This window comes from Rhinopithecus bieti, unplaced genomic scaffold (genome assembly GCF_001698545.2).
Source record: "Rhinopithecus bieti isolate Rb0 unplaced genomic scaffold, ASM169854v2 scaffold_24306, whole genome shotgun sequence".
Lineage (NCBI taxonomy): Eukaryota > Metazoa > Chordata > Mammalia > Primates > Cercopithecidae > Rhinopithecus > Rhinopithecus bieti.
The window spans coordinates 3,466,215-3,485,226 of NW_016811898.1; the positions used below are offsets into that span (position 1 = coordinate 3,466,215).

Genomic DNA, 19,012 nt, shown 5'->3' on the forward strand with positions numbered 1-19,012 from the left:
TAATTGGTGCATTTTGCCTTGTTTTTTCTAATAGGATTTTTCTTTCTATTGATTTGTATGAGCTCATTGTAAATTAGAGAGACCAGCCCTTTGTCTTCTGCCAATTTATTTTTTTATTAATTCTATTCGTTGGCGATTTTAAAAATTCTGTTCAGAAAATTAAAAATTTTCCGTAGAATCATAAAATCGTGTTTAGAATTATATTATGAAATCCTTTATATGACTGTTGCCGTCTTGAAAACTTTCATCATCTCAATGTTATGAATATCTGCACTTACATTTTCTTCTAAGTTTTTGTTAACATTTCAATATTTAATCCATAAAGGTTTCACTTACATGTATTTTCCCCAAATGGGTAATCAGCTCTTCAAACATTATTTACTGGACAGGCCATCCTTCCCCTACTAACGTAAATGTCATCTTTTCATACTAAATTTCTCCATACGCTGGTATTTACTCCTACATCTTCCAACTAGTGCTTTTGAGAATTTTGAACACTCTTCCAATACACGCATGTACCATCATTTATTTAATCTATCTCCTATTAGTAGGCATTTGGGACGTTTCCTGCTCTTCCATACTAAACAACGCATATAATTTTGGACTACATTAAACAATTCTCTGCCTCAGTGGTTCAAGTTGGGTAAATTATGCGTTTACACTTTTCTTCGGATTACTTTTAAAATGACAACCACTATGTTTTCCTGGTCTCAATTATCAGAGAATTGGCAAGAAACCTGACAGCTGGGGCTTAGGATTCCCCGCGCCAGACCTCTGAGCTACACCAGGGGGCGTAGTTTCCCTACTCGGCCTCGGCCACATCCGGGTTCCACCGCAGATTCGGGCAGGGAGCAGGCGGAACCTTTCTGCCGCGTCTCTAGCTAACACGGCGGGGATAGTTTAGGCCTCCGCGCACCGTTCTCCGGGGTCTTGCAGTTCGCTCGGTGCAGGAAAGGCGGGCGCGGAGGTTCTATCTGCTTCTTCCTCCTTCGTGAGCAGCATGGACGTGCTAGCGGAGGAGTTTGGGAACCTGACTCCAGAGCAGCTGGCTGCGCCGATCCCGACTGTAGAGGTGAGTGCCAGGCACTCATGGAGCGTCAGGGACCTGGATGCTCCCTGAGGGGGCGTTGCCCGGAGTGCCGGGCCGCTAAGGGGGCGGGCTGGAGATTTGTGCGCATGCGCCGGGCATCTGCGCATGCTCAGAGCATCTGGGGTGCCAGTCTTTTTCCAGAGCCGACATCCGCGTGCGCGAGTGAAGGCTGAGCCCAGAGGAGCTGTCAGTCGCTGCGGGGGTCGAGAAGCCCCGCGGCTGGCTCTCGGGTTGGAGCTCTTCCAGCATAGGTGTGCGTGGGGAGGACTGGCCCTCGCACTTACTGTGGGGGACGTATTGCATGTTTGCAGTCTTACAAAGGACACTGGGGGCCAGGGAGCTCAGGCTGCTTGCATGAGGCACCACAGCTGACTGTGGGGGTAAAACCAGATCGTCTGAATTCCAAGCTAGTCATCTTTCCTTTTAACCTGAAATTCAAGTTTGGGTTACAGGGGAATTTTAAACGCCCTGAATATTTACTAAAGAATTTGCCTGTGTGTTTTCTCAGGGAGAGACTCCATAGCTTTCATCAGATTCTCAGAAGTTAAGGACAGCTGTCCCACAGCGAGCTGCCCAATGAAGTACGGCTGTCGACATGTTTTGTTATCTGATAAGGCACATATTATAACCTCTCTGAGCCTCAAAATCTACACTGACATGGAATAGGGAAGTGGAGACGTGGCCGGAGAAGATAGCAAAGGAGAAATTTCAGGGAGAGAGAACAAGATACTTGAAACCTCCTCGGCAAGACCATTGAATGTTTTTGAGGAAGGAAAGTAAATCCAGTAGTATTAGAGTGAAGAAAAATAGAGGAGGAGAGATAAACGACAGGGTTAAGTAAGGGTCCTGATTATGAAAAGTTTCAATAAACATCTGACAGAGCTTGGACTTTGTCTTGGAGCAGAGCTTTTGAAGGGTTTAAGCAGGAAAGTGATATGATCAGTAAATCTATCGGATTATAAGAACCTCCTTGGCTAGGCGTGGTGACTCACTGCTGTAATACCAGCAGTTTGGGAGGCCAAGGCGGGCGGATCACTTGGGCTCAAGAGTTTGAGACCAGCGTGGGTGACATGGCAAAACCCTATCTCTGCAAAAAATACAAAAATTACCCGTGTGTGGTGCTGTGCACTTCTTGTCCCAGCAACTCAGGAGGCCGAGGTGGGAGGATCACTTGAACCTGGAAGGTCGAGGCTGCAGTGAGCTGTGATTGTGCTACTGCACTCCAGCCTTAGTGACTGAATGAGACCTTGTCTTGAGGAAAAGAAAACAAAACCTCTTTATAGTAATTTGACAAGTTAAGGAAGTTGGATTAGCAGTTCGTCAGATTCAGTCTATGAGTGCATGCAATAGGCTGCTGATCTTCATCAGGCAAAACTGTGTGTGTGTGTGTGTGTGTTTTGAGGCAGAGTCTCGCTCTGTCACCCAGGCTGGAGTGCAGTGGTGAGATCTCGGCTCACTGCAAGCTCCACCTCCCAGGTTCATGCCATTCTCCTGCCTCAGCCTCCCGAGTAGCTGGGATTACAGATGCCCGCCATCATCCCCAGCTAATTTTTGTATTTTTAGTAGAGAAGGGGTTTCACTGTGTTAGCCAGGCTGGTCTCGAACTCCTGACCTCGTGATCCGCCACCTCGGCCTCCCAAAGTGCTGGGATTACAAGCGTGAGCCACCGCGCTTGGCCGCAAAACTGTATTTTAACCGTGAAAAGTAAATATCAAGGAGCCAGCATTCCCTGAGCACTTGCTAATGTACCAGGCTCTGTTTAACCATAACATGCGTTATGTTATTTAATCCTCTGAAATAAGTGCTATTTTCACCCCCCTTTTGCCAGAGAGGCCCAGAGGTGTGAAGTAAATAGCCTTGCATTAGAAGCCTGGTAAGTGGCTAATCTGACTCTTGTCAGTCTGACTCTAGTCTTCATCCCTAACTGCTGATCGGACTGCTTCTCCAGAGAGCTGAAAAAATAAGCCTGGGAGAGTTCTATTTATTATGTGAATTTACACAGCTATGAAGTGATCAGTGCTGTAATTCCAGCCTTCTGATTCAAGAATAACAGTTCCTCTTCCTGTATTCTGCATCCAGTCCACCATCACCTCTAAAAAGTCTTGAGTTCTTAATCTATGCATATCTGAAACTTCATTCCCACTGTTTTCCAGCCCAGAACCACTCTCCTCTCTTACATCCTAACTCTCTTACCTGGCACCTGACTTGTCCCAATCCAGTCTGTTCCTTGCTCTGCAGCCAGAGCTGTCCGTTTAAACACACAAACATGGTTATGTTGATCCCTTGGTTAAAATTCTTCAATCTCTGTTGCTTTTAGGGCAAAATCTAGTGTTTACCATGTTTGTAATAAATTTCCTCAGTCTGACCAGTGCTTACTTCTCTAGCCTCTTTTCCCATGATTCTCCCCTCTCCCTCCCTTGAGATCTTTCTACTCTGCTCATATAGTTTCTTCTGGATCACTCTCCCATTCCTATTTGTAAATTAAATCCCACATATCTATGATACAACTTGCCTAGGAAGGCCTTTCCTGATTCTCCTAGAAGATGGTAGATCTCTGCTACTTGCTGCCATTTCCTTTTAAATTGAGATATTAAAATATTTTCTTAAACTTTCCAACTTCAGTTTTATAAAGTTTCTTAAACTTTCCAAGTTTCTCTGAAACTTTTTCTAGATAGGAGCTCAGTTTTACTTGAACTGGCCATGCCTGGTATTTTTTTGTGCTTATGGTAGCACAGCAGCATGGTAGTATGGTAGAAATAACACAAGCTTTGGAGCCAATTAATCAGTTACTTGTTGAATAAATATCTATCAGTATTACCGAGTACTTACCTGGTGGTGTATTATTCACAGGGTTTATAAAAGTTCAAAAAATGTGTTTCCTGCCTCCCAGTGTGTTATAGACTTATAAAGAGAGACATGTAAGCAGGTGGAATAACATGCAATAGGTACTGTGATACAAGTGGGTGAGGGGTATATTAGTATTACAAATGGTAGCTGGGATGTGATGCCTGAACTGAGTTTGCCAGATGTGGATGAAGTGTGGTGGTGGGGAAGCATTCCAGATGCTTCCAGATAGAAGGAGGAGGCGTGGGCACAAGTACAGCTGCAAGCACAGCATATGATGTATGCCTCACTGTGGGCTCAAGACATGGTGAAGAGGGTGGGGAGGCACTGAAGAGGTGTAGAGAATGAGATGCTCAGCTGTGCACATGAGGACATGCACACTGGCTTTAGTGTTTAGCATTGAAAGGGACGAGCAGAAAGATTAGAAAGGAAGTATGGCCACAGTCCAGATTATGAGGGCCTCAACTGGCACAGGAGCAGAGGATAAATGCGAGGAAGGTTGCAAGGAGGTCGACTCCGTAGAATTTTTATTTTCCTGTCGATTAAGAGGAGTCAGAAAGTTAGGACTACCGGGTATCTAATTTGCGATTGACTGGGATAAATGGTGATATTCACTGAGATTGGGAATGGAGCTGGGGGAAGATTTAATTTTGGACATACTGAGTTTAAGTAGCCTCTGAGGCTGTAAGGTATCGCTGCCCAGTCAATAGTTGGAGGGGACAGGCCCATACCCAGTAGCTTACTGCAGCAGTGATATTCACTCACTCATTTGTTTATTCATTCAGTATTTATTGGAGTCTTTTATGTGCCAGGCACTGTGGTAAACAGGATAGACAGGTTCACTGCCTTTGAAAGCCCACATTTGGAACTAGGGGACTGTGGGATGAGATGGGGGAAGGAAAACAACACTTTCAAACAGTGTTGTTTGAAATCCTCCATTCCCAACCCTACTTGAGAATGGGAAAAGACATCTCCAGGGATAGAACTTTGAAGAACAACAATGTTTACAGGTTGGCAGACGAAAAGAGACGTGAGAAGGCCCGGCCAGAGGAAGGAAAGACATAAGAGAATGATGTCACAGGGTGTTGTAAGACAGTGATTGGCATGGCCAGATACTGTGGAAAGGGAATGTGAAGGGGCATCAAGGGAGGTCTTTTGAAGTCGCAGCCTTGGTGACCTCTGTCGAGCTGTTTCACTGGCGGGTAGGTCAGAGTCCTGACTATAATGGAATGAAGGAGTGGGAAGTGAGGAATGAGAAGCTAAATATGGCGTAATTTGGGAGAGGTCGTAAGCTGAAGGGCAGAGAAGAAAGTAGTCAGAGGAGCTGCTGGGTCTTAAATTTTTTTTTGTTCTTTTTAAATGGGAAGATTTGAATACTTTACTAGTTTTAAATAGAACAGGTTGAATATCAAGGACCGAACTGGGGCAAAGTTTACAGTCTTCAGGAGAAGGTTGGCAGGATTGTGTTCATGGCAGAAGGGTTAGACTTAGACCAAGGAATGGATGGTCCTTCCTTTGAAATGGGAGGAAGCGAGCATGAGAAGGGGTGTAGAGAAAGGAATTTGAAGACGTGGGAGTATTAGCTCATAGGGCTGCCATAACATAGTAACCACAAACTATGTGGCTTAAACAACATAAATTTGTTTTCTCCTAATTCTGGAGGTTAGAAGTCTGAGATCAGGGTGACAGCAGAGCCGGCTCCTTCTGAGGGCTATGAGAGAGGATCTGCTCTGTGTTCTCGCCCACTATAGGTGTTTAAAACTCTGGCAATCTTTGGCATCCCCTGGCTTGCAGAAGCTTCACCAAGACTTCTACCTTCATCTTCACATGACATTGACTTGTGTGCATCTCTATGTCCAATTTCTCTTTTTTATGAGGACACCAGTTGTATTGGATTAGGGCTTACCCTAATGACTCATTTTACTTAATCACCTTTGTCAAGACCCCATCTTCAAAAGCAGTCACATTCTGAGATACTTGGGGTTAGGACTTTAGCATGTGAATTTTGAGAGGGACACAATTCAACCTGTATCATTGTCATTCTTCTATTTTTAAATTTAGGTATAATTTATATAATAAAAGGTATGGATGCTAGATATTCAGTTACATTGGTTTTATAGTTATGTGCTATATGTGGACATTTGCATCACCCCAGAAAGTTCCCTTATGACCCTTTTCAGTCTATCCCCCCAACCACCTTTTGATTTCTGTCATCATAGATTAGCTTTGCCTGCCTCCCTTCTGGAAAATGTTTTTGACTATATCCAGGTGTCTGGATATAGTGGCCACCCTGCCTGGCCACTCCTCGGTCTCCTTTGCTGGAGCTGCCTTCTGCTCTTCCTCTCTAATTGTTGGATGTTCTTGATTGGTCTCACTTTATGGAACTCTTCTCATCTACACTGCATAGGTGATCTCATCCATCACATGCCTTTAATTACCATCCACTTGTTAATCTCTCTCTAGTTTATATCTCCCGGCCACTCCATTCCCGAATTCCAGTCTCATTTGTTGCCTCCTTGACATTTCCACCTGAATGTCTAATGCAAGTTTAACACACCCAAACCAAACTTCTGGTAGCCCCTCCACACCTAAACCTGCTGTTCCTACAGTGTTCCTCGTCTCCATCAATTGTAACTTTGTCCCTCTAGTTGCTCAGGCAGTGTAGGAAGCAATCACCATATGTGCCATCCTTCTGTAGCCCTGAGATGAGCTCTGACCAGACAGTAGTTGAGAGAGAGTGGGAGGGAGACAGAACTCCCTTTGGGTCTTGAGAACCAGCTCTCCTACCAGACTCTCTGAGCCTTTTTTTCCTTTTCTCAGACTGGCAGACTTCACTTAGGAAGTGTCGTGAGCATAAAAGAAAGGATTGAAAAGTGCTTAAAATGTTGAGTCATCAAGAAGGGATTAAGTTATATTCTGTTTAAGAAATCTGTAGTGTATGTATGTATGTGTATACATATTTATATGCATATGCACACATGCATTTCCATAAAAATGTTAAAATTGTTCTTTTTGTTTTGACTTACTTTCCTTTGCTTATTTTGGTACATTAAAATAACTTATGAAAGTACTGTTGCTGGTAGAGTTCTGATATTCTTCTTGTTTTGGCTCACAGGAGAAATGGAGGCTGCTTCCAGCATTTTTAAAGGTAATTGTTTCGCATTTAATAATAATTGGTTATTTTTCAGATGAAAAGGTCAAGAAATAAGCCATTTTTTAAAGATTAAATTTTTGTCATCAACATTTTTTGATTTTGTGTAGCTGTGTTGCTAGGTTTTGGAAATACAAGGAATTATAAGGTAAAATCCCTGCCTGAAAGGTGCTGGTTTGGGGAATGGTAGTCTAATTTTAGAGAGAAGTCGTAGTACATGCATAGTAGCATGGCACATGATTAAAAACCAAAGTGCTATCAGCAAAAGAGCGATGGTCAGAGAGAGCCACCCAAATGAAGTGAGACATAAACCACATCTTAAGAGAAGAAGGTTTAAGCTGAAAGCTGGGTGCAGAGAGTGTGGCTCAATCAAGGTGTTCAAGAGCAGCCTCCACAGGGTCTGCAGGAAACAGCGACCAGTCAAGAGGAGTTGCTGAATGTGATACGACGTGGTGTCGGGCTTCAATTCAATTTCCAAGAGCTTATGCTAAGAAGTAGTGAGTACCACAGCGAGAGACCACTTGGTACCCGCTAGGATAGCTATAATCAAAATAGAATGTTAATAAGGGTGTGGAGGAATGGGAACTGTCCACTGGTAGGAACGTAAAGTGTTTAACCACTTGGGAAAACAGGCTGGCAGTTTCTCAAATGGTTAAACAAAAAGTTACCACATCCTCCAGCAATTCTACTCCTAGATATCTGCCCAAGAGAAGTGAAAACGTGTCCATGCAGAAACCTGTACACAAATGCTCATAACAGTATTATTCATAACAGCCAAGAGTGGAAACAACCCAAATGGACATCAGTTGCTGGATGGATACACAAAATGCGATATATCTGTACAACAGAGTATTATTTGGCAATAAAAATAAATTGAGTACTGTTACCTGCTGCAACATGGGCGAATCTTGAAAGCATTGTGCTAAGTGAAAGAATGGAGACTTGAAAAATGAGGGTGGTTGCGGTGGATCATGCCTGTAATCCCAGCACTTTGGGAGGCTGAGGTGGGCGGATCACGAGGTCAGGAGTTTGAGACCACCCTGGCCAATATAGTGAAACATCATCTCTACTAAAGATACAAAAAATTAGCTGGGCATGGTGGCGGGCCCCTGTAATCCCAGCTACTTGGGAGGCTGAGGCAGGAGAATCGCTCGAACCTGGGAGGCAGAGGTTGCAGTGAGCCGAGATCGCACCACTGCAGTCCAGCCTGGTGACAGTGTGAGACTCCGTCTCAAAAAAAGAAAAATGAGTAGAGTTTTGTCTCTACTCATTTTGAACTCTACTCTAGAATTCAGTTGGGTGTTATGGGCAGAGGGGAGAGTCCTGGGAAATGAGGCTGGGAAAGTTGTCGGGGCCAGATTCCTGATCAGATTTGAAAGCCAAGTTAAGGATTTCACTTTTCTTCTAAAAGCCATAGGAAGCTATTGAGGAGTTTCTAAGTAGTGGATTGACCAAGTAACCTGTTTACTTTCTCTTTCTATTTGTTTAGGTGAAAGGCCTTGTGAAACAGCATATAGATTCATTTAACTATTTCATAGTTAAATGGTCGACCAATAAAATGGTCGTAAGGTCAATAAATTTTTTTTTTTCCCCTAGGAGACCAGGTCTTGCTACATTGCCCAGGCTGGATTTAAACTCTTGAGTTTGATCCTCCTGCCTCTGCCTCCTGAGTAGCTGTGACTGTAGGAATGTGACACCTTGCCCGGCCTTTTTGTTATTTTTTAAAAGGAGCTGCACATAAATGGAGAAGAAGGTGCTGGGCACAGTGGCTCACGCCTATAATCCCAGCACTTTGGGAGGACGAGACAAGGCGGATCATTTGCGGTTGGGAGTTTGAGATTGACTAGCCTGGCCAACATGGTGAAACCCTGTTTCTACTAAAAATACAAAAATTAGTAGGGCATGGTGGTGGGCACCTGTAATCCCAGCTACTCAGAAAGCTGAGGCACCTGAACCACTTGATGCAGGGAGGCGGACTTTGCAGTGAGCCAAGATCGCACCACTGTACTCCAGCCTGGGCAATAGAGTGAGACTGTCTCCAAAAAAAATTTTTATTTTTTTGTTAAAAACTAAGATACAAATACACACATTAGCCCAGGCCAGAATCATCAGTATCACTGTCTTCCACCTCCGTGCCTTGTCCCACTGGAGGGTCTTTATGGACAATAACACACATGGAGCTATCATCTTCTAGGATAACGATGCTTACTTCTAGAGTACTTCCTGAGGGGTCCGCAGGAGGCTCTTCTTGAGGAGGGGGTCACTCTTTTCAGAAATACACGCTATGAAATCAAATCAAGTCGTAAGTCATTAGGCGACAGGAATTTTGCAGCTCCATTATAATCTTTATAGGACTGCTGTCAGATATATGCTCCGTAGTTGAATGAAATGTTATGTGGCACATGACCGTATATTCACATACTCATATTTTGATTTCCGAAAGTCAGATTGCTTTTCAAGGAGGAAAACTGTCAAGGATATACTAGTAAGATGATGCAGAAATGGAATGAGAACACACTAATGAAAAAATTTACTAAATAAAATTCATGGATTTTTTTTCTCACTTTGGTTTTGATAAAAATTTGATGTTCACCTATTATTAGATTCCATTATATGATTTATTATTTTGTTGCTAACCTGTTTACTTTCTCTTTCTATTTGTTTAGGTGAAAGGCCTTGTGAAACAGCATATAGATTCATTTAACTATTTCATTAATGTAGAGGTAAGCATCAGACATTAGAAATAGACATAAACTAAGGATTAATTGGAAGCCAGAGTCTTTACTAATGTTGCATTTTCCACTGCAGATAAAGAAGATAATGAAAGCCAATGAAAAGGTTACAAGTGATGCTGACCCTATGTGGTACTTAAAGTAAGGAACCAACTATTCTTAATTTGCTATGTGGGTTACATCTGACATTTTTTAAAGTGAGTGAAGTTACTATCAAAACTCTTTTAAAATCATCGTCTTGGCCAGGTGCAGTGGCTTATGCCTGTAATACCCAGCACTTTGGGAGGCCAAGGTGGGCAGATCACCTGGGGTCAGGAGTTCGAGACCAGCCTGGCCAACATGGTGAAACCCTGTCTCTACTAAAAATACAAAATTAGCTAGGCGTGGTGGTACACATCTGTAATTCCAGATACTCAGGAGGCTGAGGCAGGGGAATCACTTGAATCTGGGACAGGGAGATTGCAGTGAGCTGAGACTGTGCCACTGCATTCCAACTCGGGCGACAGAGCAAGACTCCGACTCAAAAAAAAAAAAAGAAAAAATAAATCATTGTCTTTTATTAACTATAAAGTGCTCAAATTAAATTTTTAACTGGCAAATTATAATGAGTTATGGTTGGGAAATTTTTGAAACTATTAGATTTTAAATATTTAAATTTTTATTTTGAAATAATGTTAAGCTTAAAAGAAGAACTGCAAAAATAGTACAAAGAGTTCTTCAATATTCTTCACCAAGCCTTCACTGATACTAACATCTTACATAACCATAGCACAGTGATCAAAACCAGGAAGTCAGCACTGATAATGATGTGGTCTACTAATCTGTAGACCTTATTTGATGTTTTCTCACAAATATTCTTTTCCTAGTGTAGGAATCAGTCCAGAGCTCCGTGTTATATTTAGTTGTCTTGTATCCTTAGTCTCCTCAATTTTTGACAGTCCCTCAATCTTTCTTGGTCTTTCATGACATTGACACTTTTGAACAATCTAGTCAGTATTTGTAGAAGTTCCTTTAATTTGAGTTTGTATGACATGTGATCATTATTAGATTGGGTTTTACATTTTTGGCAAGAATACCACAGAGGCAATGTTTTATGTTGTTCTCACTGATTCGTATTGGGGTTACAGATGCCAGTATGTTTTATTACTGATGATTTTAACTTTGTTCACTTGGTTAAGGTAGAATCTTCCAGATTTCTCCACTGAAAAGTTACTATTTTTCCTTTTGTAGTTAATAAGTGTCTTATAGGGAGATTCTTTGAGACTATGCAACTACCCTTTCTCATCATAATTTCACCAACAATTTTAGCATACATTGATGATTCTTATAACAGTTATTATTGTGGGCTTACCTCATGGTGAACCTTTATTTTGATCATTCTTTCTGCATTGATACTGGAATTCTATACGGAACAGTTTCCTCTTCCCCTCACTTATCTCTCTATATATTAATTTATATCAATTTGGACTTATGGATGTTTTATTTTATTTTATTTTTTTTTATTTTTTTTTTGAGACGGAGTCTCGCTCTGTCGCTCGGGCTGGAGTGCAGTGGCCGGATCTCAACTCACTGCAAGCTCCGCCTCCCGGGTTCACGCCATTCTCCTGCCTCAGCCTCCCGAGTAGCTGGGACTACAGGCGCCGCCACCTCGCCCGGCTAGTTTTTTGTATTTTTTAGTAGAGACGGGGTTTCACAGTGTTAGCCAGGATGGTCTCCATCTCCTGACCTCGTGATCCGCCCGTCTCGGCCTCCCAAAGTGCTGGGATTACAGGCTTGAGCCACCGCGCCCGGCCTGTTTTATTTTATTCTATGAGTACTATCATATATATATCCAGTACTGTCATTTTTCTGTTGTTCAGACTGTTTCAGCTTTGACCATAGGGAGACCCTTCAGATTGACTCCTGTGTCCTTTCATGATGCCACCATTATTTTTTGAGCACTCCTTTGCTTTCTCACACTGTAAGATGTAGTTCATTTGGTATGCCCCTGTCCTCGATTGGGAATCAAGGAGCCCTAGAGTCTCCCTTTTATTGGAGAATAGTACTTAGAATCCAAGATATGGACACTAGGATTTCAGCAGGCAGAGCTCAGAAATAGGTATATGTATATGAGCACATACATGCAGACACATCTGTATTTCTTTATCCTATCCATTTTTGCATATATTAAAAACCATGCAGACTGATACCTCCAATTTCAGTTCAGCACTGCAGGACTCATTCTAACCTTTTCCCTTTCCTTATTTAACTTTTATCCCAATAATGAGAAATCTGGCTCCCATTATCTGCAATATTAAAAAATTTTTTTTTCAATCCTAGACTATACATAAAGTTTCAGAATTGTTAACTCATGTCTCTGTGAGATAAAATTTACTAGAGTATAAGATCTGTGCACTGTCCTTTTTATCTTTAGCCTCTCAATGTCCAATCGCAATATTGTCTCCCAATGTTACTTACTTTAGTTCTTTTCTTTGTTTTTTCAGTATGTGAAACATTATTATGGTTTAAGAGTTAGACTTGCACAAAAAAGTATATTCAGAAAATAGTTGTTCCACTTCCAGTTCTTTCCACCCTGTTCCCAGCCACTCTCCATAGGTAACCAATCTCATTAGTTTTCGCTTTATCCTTTTTATCCTTCTTTTGCACAAATGAGCGTATTTATTTTTTTTGCCTTTATGGCCTCTTCTTTCTTTTACAAATGATAGCGGATCATCAGTACTCCTTGCACTTTGCTTTTTCATGAAGTATCGTTTTTAGGGAGCTGTATGTGCAGTATTTTTGTAAAGAGATTTGTAGTATTTTTTAAAAGATACTTTGATAATATTTCCCTTCTTTGTAAAGCTATATGTACTATCACTTCAAGAAGATCTCCAATTTTAATATTTAATTTGTCATCCTTAGCAAGATAAGCATTTATCAAAACATAATCTTTGTATTTGGAAGGAAAATAGCTTGTTTGCTTTTATGATCTTTGAAGAAGTATATATAATTCGTACTACACTAATTTGCTTTTCAGATATCTTAATATCTATGTTGGGCTTCCTGATGTTGAAGAAAGCTTCAATGTAACTAGACCAGTGTCCCCTCATGAGGTAATTACGAACCTTACTTTAATTGGACTTGTTTGCTTTAACTCAGAGTCTGCCCTTAATATATACTCTTAAAAGATCATTTAAAAACAGGAGGGGGGAGACATTCTTTTGAGAAAAAGGGATTAAAGTTCAATGTGGGCCATACTTCTCCTACAGAAGGAGCACTTTGAAGTGATCAGGACCCTGTTGCAGAGAGAAGGAGCAGTAACTATCAAATTCCTGATTCTCTTTCAGTGCCGTTTGAGAGACATGACATACTCTGCCCCTATTACAGTGGATATTGAATATACCCGAGGCAGCCAGAGGATCATCCGCAATGCCTTACCCATCGGCAGGTAAGAAATGAAATCTGTATTAGAGCCACACTGCCTGGATTCCAGCCCCATGATGTGACCCCATTTCCTCATCTGAAAAATGCAAGAAATGCTGCCTGTTTCATAGGTCCAATGAGTCAGCATGTGTAAAGCACTTAGAATAATGTCCAGCATATAGTCATGGTTGTTACTATTTACTAATTGTAAAACCTTTTCTAAAAAGTTGAGGAAAATGTTTCCCTTTCCTACTATAACTCTAAGCTGCTAGGGAAACACTAGGTACGATAGCATTTCCGTGAACTCTCTTGGACAGGCCTTGGTGGATTCCAGGTATATTCTGAGATTGAGTTTTCCTGGAGTTTAACTTTTTCTCATCTGCAAGTATTTAAGGGGAGAAATTACTTATTTGCCTGGTACAAGTTTGGAAATGATAGCATCCACTTGCGTTTTTGCAATCTGCCTTTCCTGATTAGGGAAATATATTGACTCTCCTTTTAGAGATGGACAAAACCCACAATATTATGAGGTCAATAATGATATTAGACTTTAAACTTAGTCCACATAATTTCTGTTCAAGTGTTTTTCCCCCTCTCAAAAGTGCTAAGAGCACTTTTGAACAAATATCCATTTGTTCAATAAATATATACCAACTGCCTATCACTTCTTATGTATGATGCTGAGTACTTAGGTGAGTAAAAGATACACAAAATATGGTTCCTATTGGCTACCTTCATTCACAGCTGTCAGGGAAGACTGGCATATGTAATTATGGCATCATTTGGTAAGGGGTCTAGAAGTCCAGAGTTTTATGGGAACATGCAGGTTTAACAAATCCTTCTACACTTCCCTCAAAGGAAGGGGTAATTTGTATTGTTTCTCTCCTCATTCTTCAATTAGAAAAATAAGTAAGATATTAAAATATTCACCTTGGTTTTAGCAGGACTGTTTATCAGTGTTCTTGTTCTTGTTTTTGTTTTTGTTTTTTTGAGACAGAGTCTTACTCTGTTACCGAGGCTGGAGTGCAGTGGCGTGACCTCAGCTTATTACAACCTCTGCCTCCCAGGTTCAAATAATTGGCCAGCCTAAGCCTCCTGAGTAGCTGGGATTATAGGCATGTGCCACCATACTCAGCTAATTTTTGTATTTTTTAGTAGAGATGGGGTTTCGCCATGTTGGCCAGGCTAGTCTTGAACTTCTGACCTCAGGCGATCTGCCCGCCTCGACTTCTCAGAGTGCTGGGATTACAGGTGTGAGCCACCGCACCCGGCCTATCAGCGTTAAGATAAGAACGTCTCTCTTTCTTATATATGGACCATACTAGTGTCCAGTTAAATTTTGGACCATAGCTAAATTATAAACTAGATTGACTGTTGTGAAGAAAAGGCAAGAGAAACTGGAGGAAAACATAAATTCGTAAGATTGATGATTTAAATCCTGGTTTAAAGAGGGGGCTTATAACTAGCATTTGTTTAATACCTGCTTTGTGCCATACTATGATAGGCAATGTTGTTTGGTAGCCCCGCATTCATAAAAATGACCTCTAGTCATTAGAATGCTTATGTGTACTGTGCATTATCTAAATTACATATAGAATCTCATTTATTTTTTGGAGTAAAAAGATTTTAGTTTAATCCAAATTATAGTTGTACTTGGTTAGAAATCGAACAGTACATAAAAACATTTGATTCAAAACAGTAACCTCCCTTCCCTTCCTCACCTTTCATCCCATTCCCAACTTCATGACTATTTTTGTTATTTTTTTCTGGGGGTTATTACATCCATAACTTTATTTTGTGTGTGTGTGTGTGTGTGTGTGTGTGTGTGTGTGTGTGTTGCTGGGCGGTGGGGGGGTTGTTTGTTTTTTTTTGAGACGGAGTCTCACTCTGTTGCCCAGGCTGGAGTACAGTGGCATGATCTCTGCTCTCTACAGCCTCTGCCCCCCAGGTTCAAGTGATTCACCCACCTCTACCTCCTGAGTAGCTGGGATTACAGGTGCCTGCCACCAAGCCTGGCTAATTTTTTCTTACTTTTAGTAGAGACGGGTTTCACCATGTTGGTTAGGCTGGTCACAAACCCCTGACCTCATGTGATCCACTCGCCTCGGCCTCCCAAAGTGCTGAGATTACAGGCATGAGCCACCATGCATGGCCAATATCCGTAACTTTAAATGCGATGCTTTGACCTCTATTTCTTGATACGTTAACTGTAAACATTATGTTTTGCCTCCTGATATATGGGATGTGGCTTAGCTTACCTGTGTCACCTACTTTGCTTCTCCCTTCCTCTTCCAAATTTTCCTTCTTGTTTTTAATTCTCTTTTTGGTTACTGTAGTAACTGTAATATTCTTATATCTTCATGTTGTATTACATAACTTTAGTCAGTGTGTTCATTTCCCTTGATGTAAAATGACAGTATTCTTATTTCTATCTTCCCATTACTATTTCCTTTTGAACCTAAGTTATTTTGAAGACTTAAGATTTCCCAATTGGTGCTTTATGTCAGTTTTTGGAACTTTGTAGAGACCTGTTTCTATACATGTTTCGTGTTTATTTGGAAACAAGGGGTGTTCTCCAGTTGTTTTGTGCCATTGTCTGTGTTTTTCCTTCAGATCAGACTTGTTAATTGTGTTGTTTAGATGTTTTGTATCTGCGTTGCTTTTTGATTTGTTTGTTCTATCAGTTACTACAATAGGTATGTTAAAATCTCCCTCTGTGATGGTGGATTTGTCCATTTTCCTTATGGTTTTGTGTATTTTTGCTTTTTTGAAGCTATGATATTAGGTGCATAGTTTAGAATTGTTAAGTCTTCCTAGTAAATTGAACCTTTGATTATTATACATTTATCTTCTTTATCTCTTGTAATATTCTTTGCCTTGAATCTTATTTTGTCTGCTCTTAGCATAGCCACGTTTGCTTTCTTTTGGTTATATTTATGGCATATCATTAAAAAAATTATTGTCTATTTAATCTTTTATATGGGCTGGGCACAGTGGCTCACACCTGTAATCCCAGCATTTTGGGAAGCTGAGGTGGGCAGATCTCCTGAGGTTGGGAGTTCGAGACCAGCCTGGCCAACATGGTGAAACTCCACCTCTACTAAAAATACAAAAATTGGCTGGGTGCGGTGGTGCACATCTGTAATCCCAGCTACTTGAGAGACTGAGGCATGAGAATTGCTTGAACCCGGAAGGCAGAGGTTGCAGTGAGCCGAGATTGTGCCACTGTACTCCGGCCTGGGCAACAGAGCGAGACTCCATCTCAAAAAAAAAATCCTTAAATGTCCTTATGTTTTGAGTTTAGTTGAAGTAAACTGCATATGGCTACATTTTTAAAAAAATTGTCTTGAGAATTTAGTTCATTTATATTTGCTATGTATATAATACATATATACATATATATTTCAATGTATATCTGTCAACTTATTCTATATTTTAAAGCTGTCTAGCTTTTCATGTTTCAAGTTTTTTCCATTTTTGTTTTTGGGTAATGGAAGATTTTTTTTTCTCACCCTTCCCCAATTGATTTAAAAGTCATATACAGTATTTCTGATTGTTTATGTTTATCTTAGAAATTTTGAAATATATACTTAACAAAGCTTAAAAATAAACAATATCTTTATTCTCCTCCTGGCAAGAACAAAGACTTTAGAAAGCTTTTAAGTTGGATCAAATCAATCACTTTGACTTACATGCTTTTGTTGTATCAAATTTTTGATCTATCTTGTTTTGTTTTGGTCTTTTTGAGACGGTCTCACTCTGTCACCCAGGCAGGAGTGCAATGGTACACTCATTGAGTGTACTCATTGAGGCTCATTGCAGCCTTAACCTCCTGGGCTCAAGTGATCCTCCCACCTCCACCCTCCCCGGTAACTGGGACTGTAAGTGCACCACCACACCTGGCTAATTTTTGTATTTTTTGTAGGGACAGGGTTTTGCCATGTCGCCCAGGCTGGTCTCGAGCTCCTGGGCTCAAGTGATCCACCCGCCTCGGTCTCCCAAAGCATTGGGAATTGCAGGCATGAGCCACCATTCGTGGCATGTTTTTTTTTTTTTTTTTTTTTTTTTTGAGATGGAGTCTCGCTCTGTTGCCCAGGCTGGAGTGCAGTGGCGCGATCTTGGCTCATTGCACCCTCCGCCTCCCAGGTTCAAGCGATTCTCCTGCCCCATCCTCCTGAGTAGCTGGGACTGCAGGCGCGCACCACCACACCCAGCCAATATTTTTTATGTTTTTAGTAGAGACGGGGTTTCACCACGTTGGCCAGGGTGGTCTCGATTCCCTTGACCTTGTTATCCGCCCACCTCGGCCTCCCAAAGTGCTGGGATTACAGGCGTGAGCCACTGCGCCCAGCCTCCCTGTCATGTTTTTTAACCTATGAATTAGAAATGGTTATTGTCTTATGAAGTTAATATTTGTTTATATCCGCACACGTTAGTTTCCATTTTCTTTGCTCACCATATATTTTTACACGTCAGACTTTTGGTTAGTGTTTATTTTCCATCTTCCTGAAGATGATATTTTTAACAAATTTATTAGCGAGGGCCTATTAGTACATTAGTAACTTCTCTCAGTTTTTGTCTGGAAATGTCTTTATGTTGACCTCATTCTGAGTGAATACTTAGCAGAATACACAAATCGAGGTTGGCAGTTACTTTCTCTGAGCACTTTGAGCACATTGCTCTGTGTCATTGGTTGTTGTGAAGTTATTGTGTATCTTTCCTTTTTGGTAGCCTACCTTTTTTTCTGGCTGGGTTTTAAATCTTACCTAATTTTGGTGTTTAGTATCTTGACTGTGATATGCTTAGGTGTAGCTTTCCTTTTATTTATCTTGTGCAGGTGTTACTGTGAGGATTTGTGTCTTTCATGTATCTTTAAAACTTTACAGCTATTATCTCTTTGAATAGGACTTCTCACCCATTCTGTGTATTTTCGCCATCTAGAAGTCTGGTTAGATGTTTATTAGTCACTCTCTGTCTATCCTTCCCTGACTCTTAAACTCTCTTTCATATCTTCCATCTCTATGTCTTTCTGAAATACATTCTCAGTAATTTCTTCAGATGTCTTTTCCAGCCCAGTAATTATATCTTCAGCAATATCAAATCTGTTATTATCCAACCTGTTTCTACATTTTTAAGTCAGTGCTTAAAATTTCCATTTCTAGTAAGTTTTGCTTCGTTCTTTTTCCAGACTGCCTGGTTAGTTTTCATAGCCTGTTGTTACTTACACTTGGATGCGTTGTGCTATTGCCAAGTAACTGATGAAAATCACTTTGTCTTCCGTGAAGGAAGTATTGCTGTCATTTCTGACTCTAACTAAAGCTGTATGCAAAGTTTAAACCAAACATTTGAGGTTTTTGGTTTTTTGTTTTGTTTTTTGAGAGAGCCTCGCTCTGGAGTGCAGTGGTGCGATCCCGGCTCATGGCAACTTCCACCTCCAAGTTCAAGCGATTCTCCTGTCTCAGCCTCCTGAGTAGCTGGGACTACAGGCACACACCACCACACCCAGCTAATTTTTTGTATTTTTAGTAGAGATGGGGTTTCACCATGTTGGCCAGGCTGCTCTCGAACTCCTGGCCTCATATGATCCACCCACCTTGGCCTCCCAAAGTGCTGGGATTACAGGAATGAGCCTCTGCACCCAACCTGAGTTTTTATCGTCTGTACTAGACAAGCAGCATGCCTGAGAAAATACTTCGTTTTGCTTGGCTTCCATGCAGTTGCTATTTCTCTGCCTTTTCTAACATGGTGCATAGACAGACCCTTGGTGAGGTGTGTGCACTGCATGATTTGTAT

At 41.2% G+C, this 19,012-nt stretch overlaps 1 protein-coding gene across 1 annotated transcript in view; it reads left to right on the forward strand.

The window, feature by feature from the left end:
- The first annotated feature begins 373 nt into the window (after window positions 1–373).
- Window positions 374–19,012, forward strand: part of POLR3B (RNA polymerase III subunit B) — a 144,431-nt gene continuing 125,792 nt past the window's right edge. Inside the window, 6 exon segments of the mRNA XM_017895316.1 lie at window positions 374–1,072; window positions 7,050–7,082; window positions 9,752–9,808; window positions 9,894–9,958; window positions 12,834–12,909; window positions 13,144–13,244. Coding sequence (XP_017750805.1) covers window positions 1,001–1,072; window positions 7,050–7,082; window positions 9,752–9,808; window positions 9,894–9,958; window positions 12,834–12,909; window positions 13,144–13,244 — 404 coding nt within the window. The 5' untranslated portion in view covers window positions 374–1,000.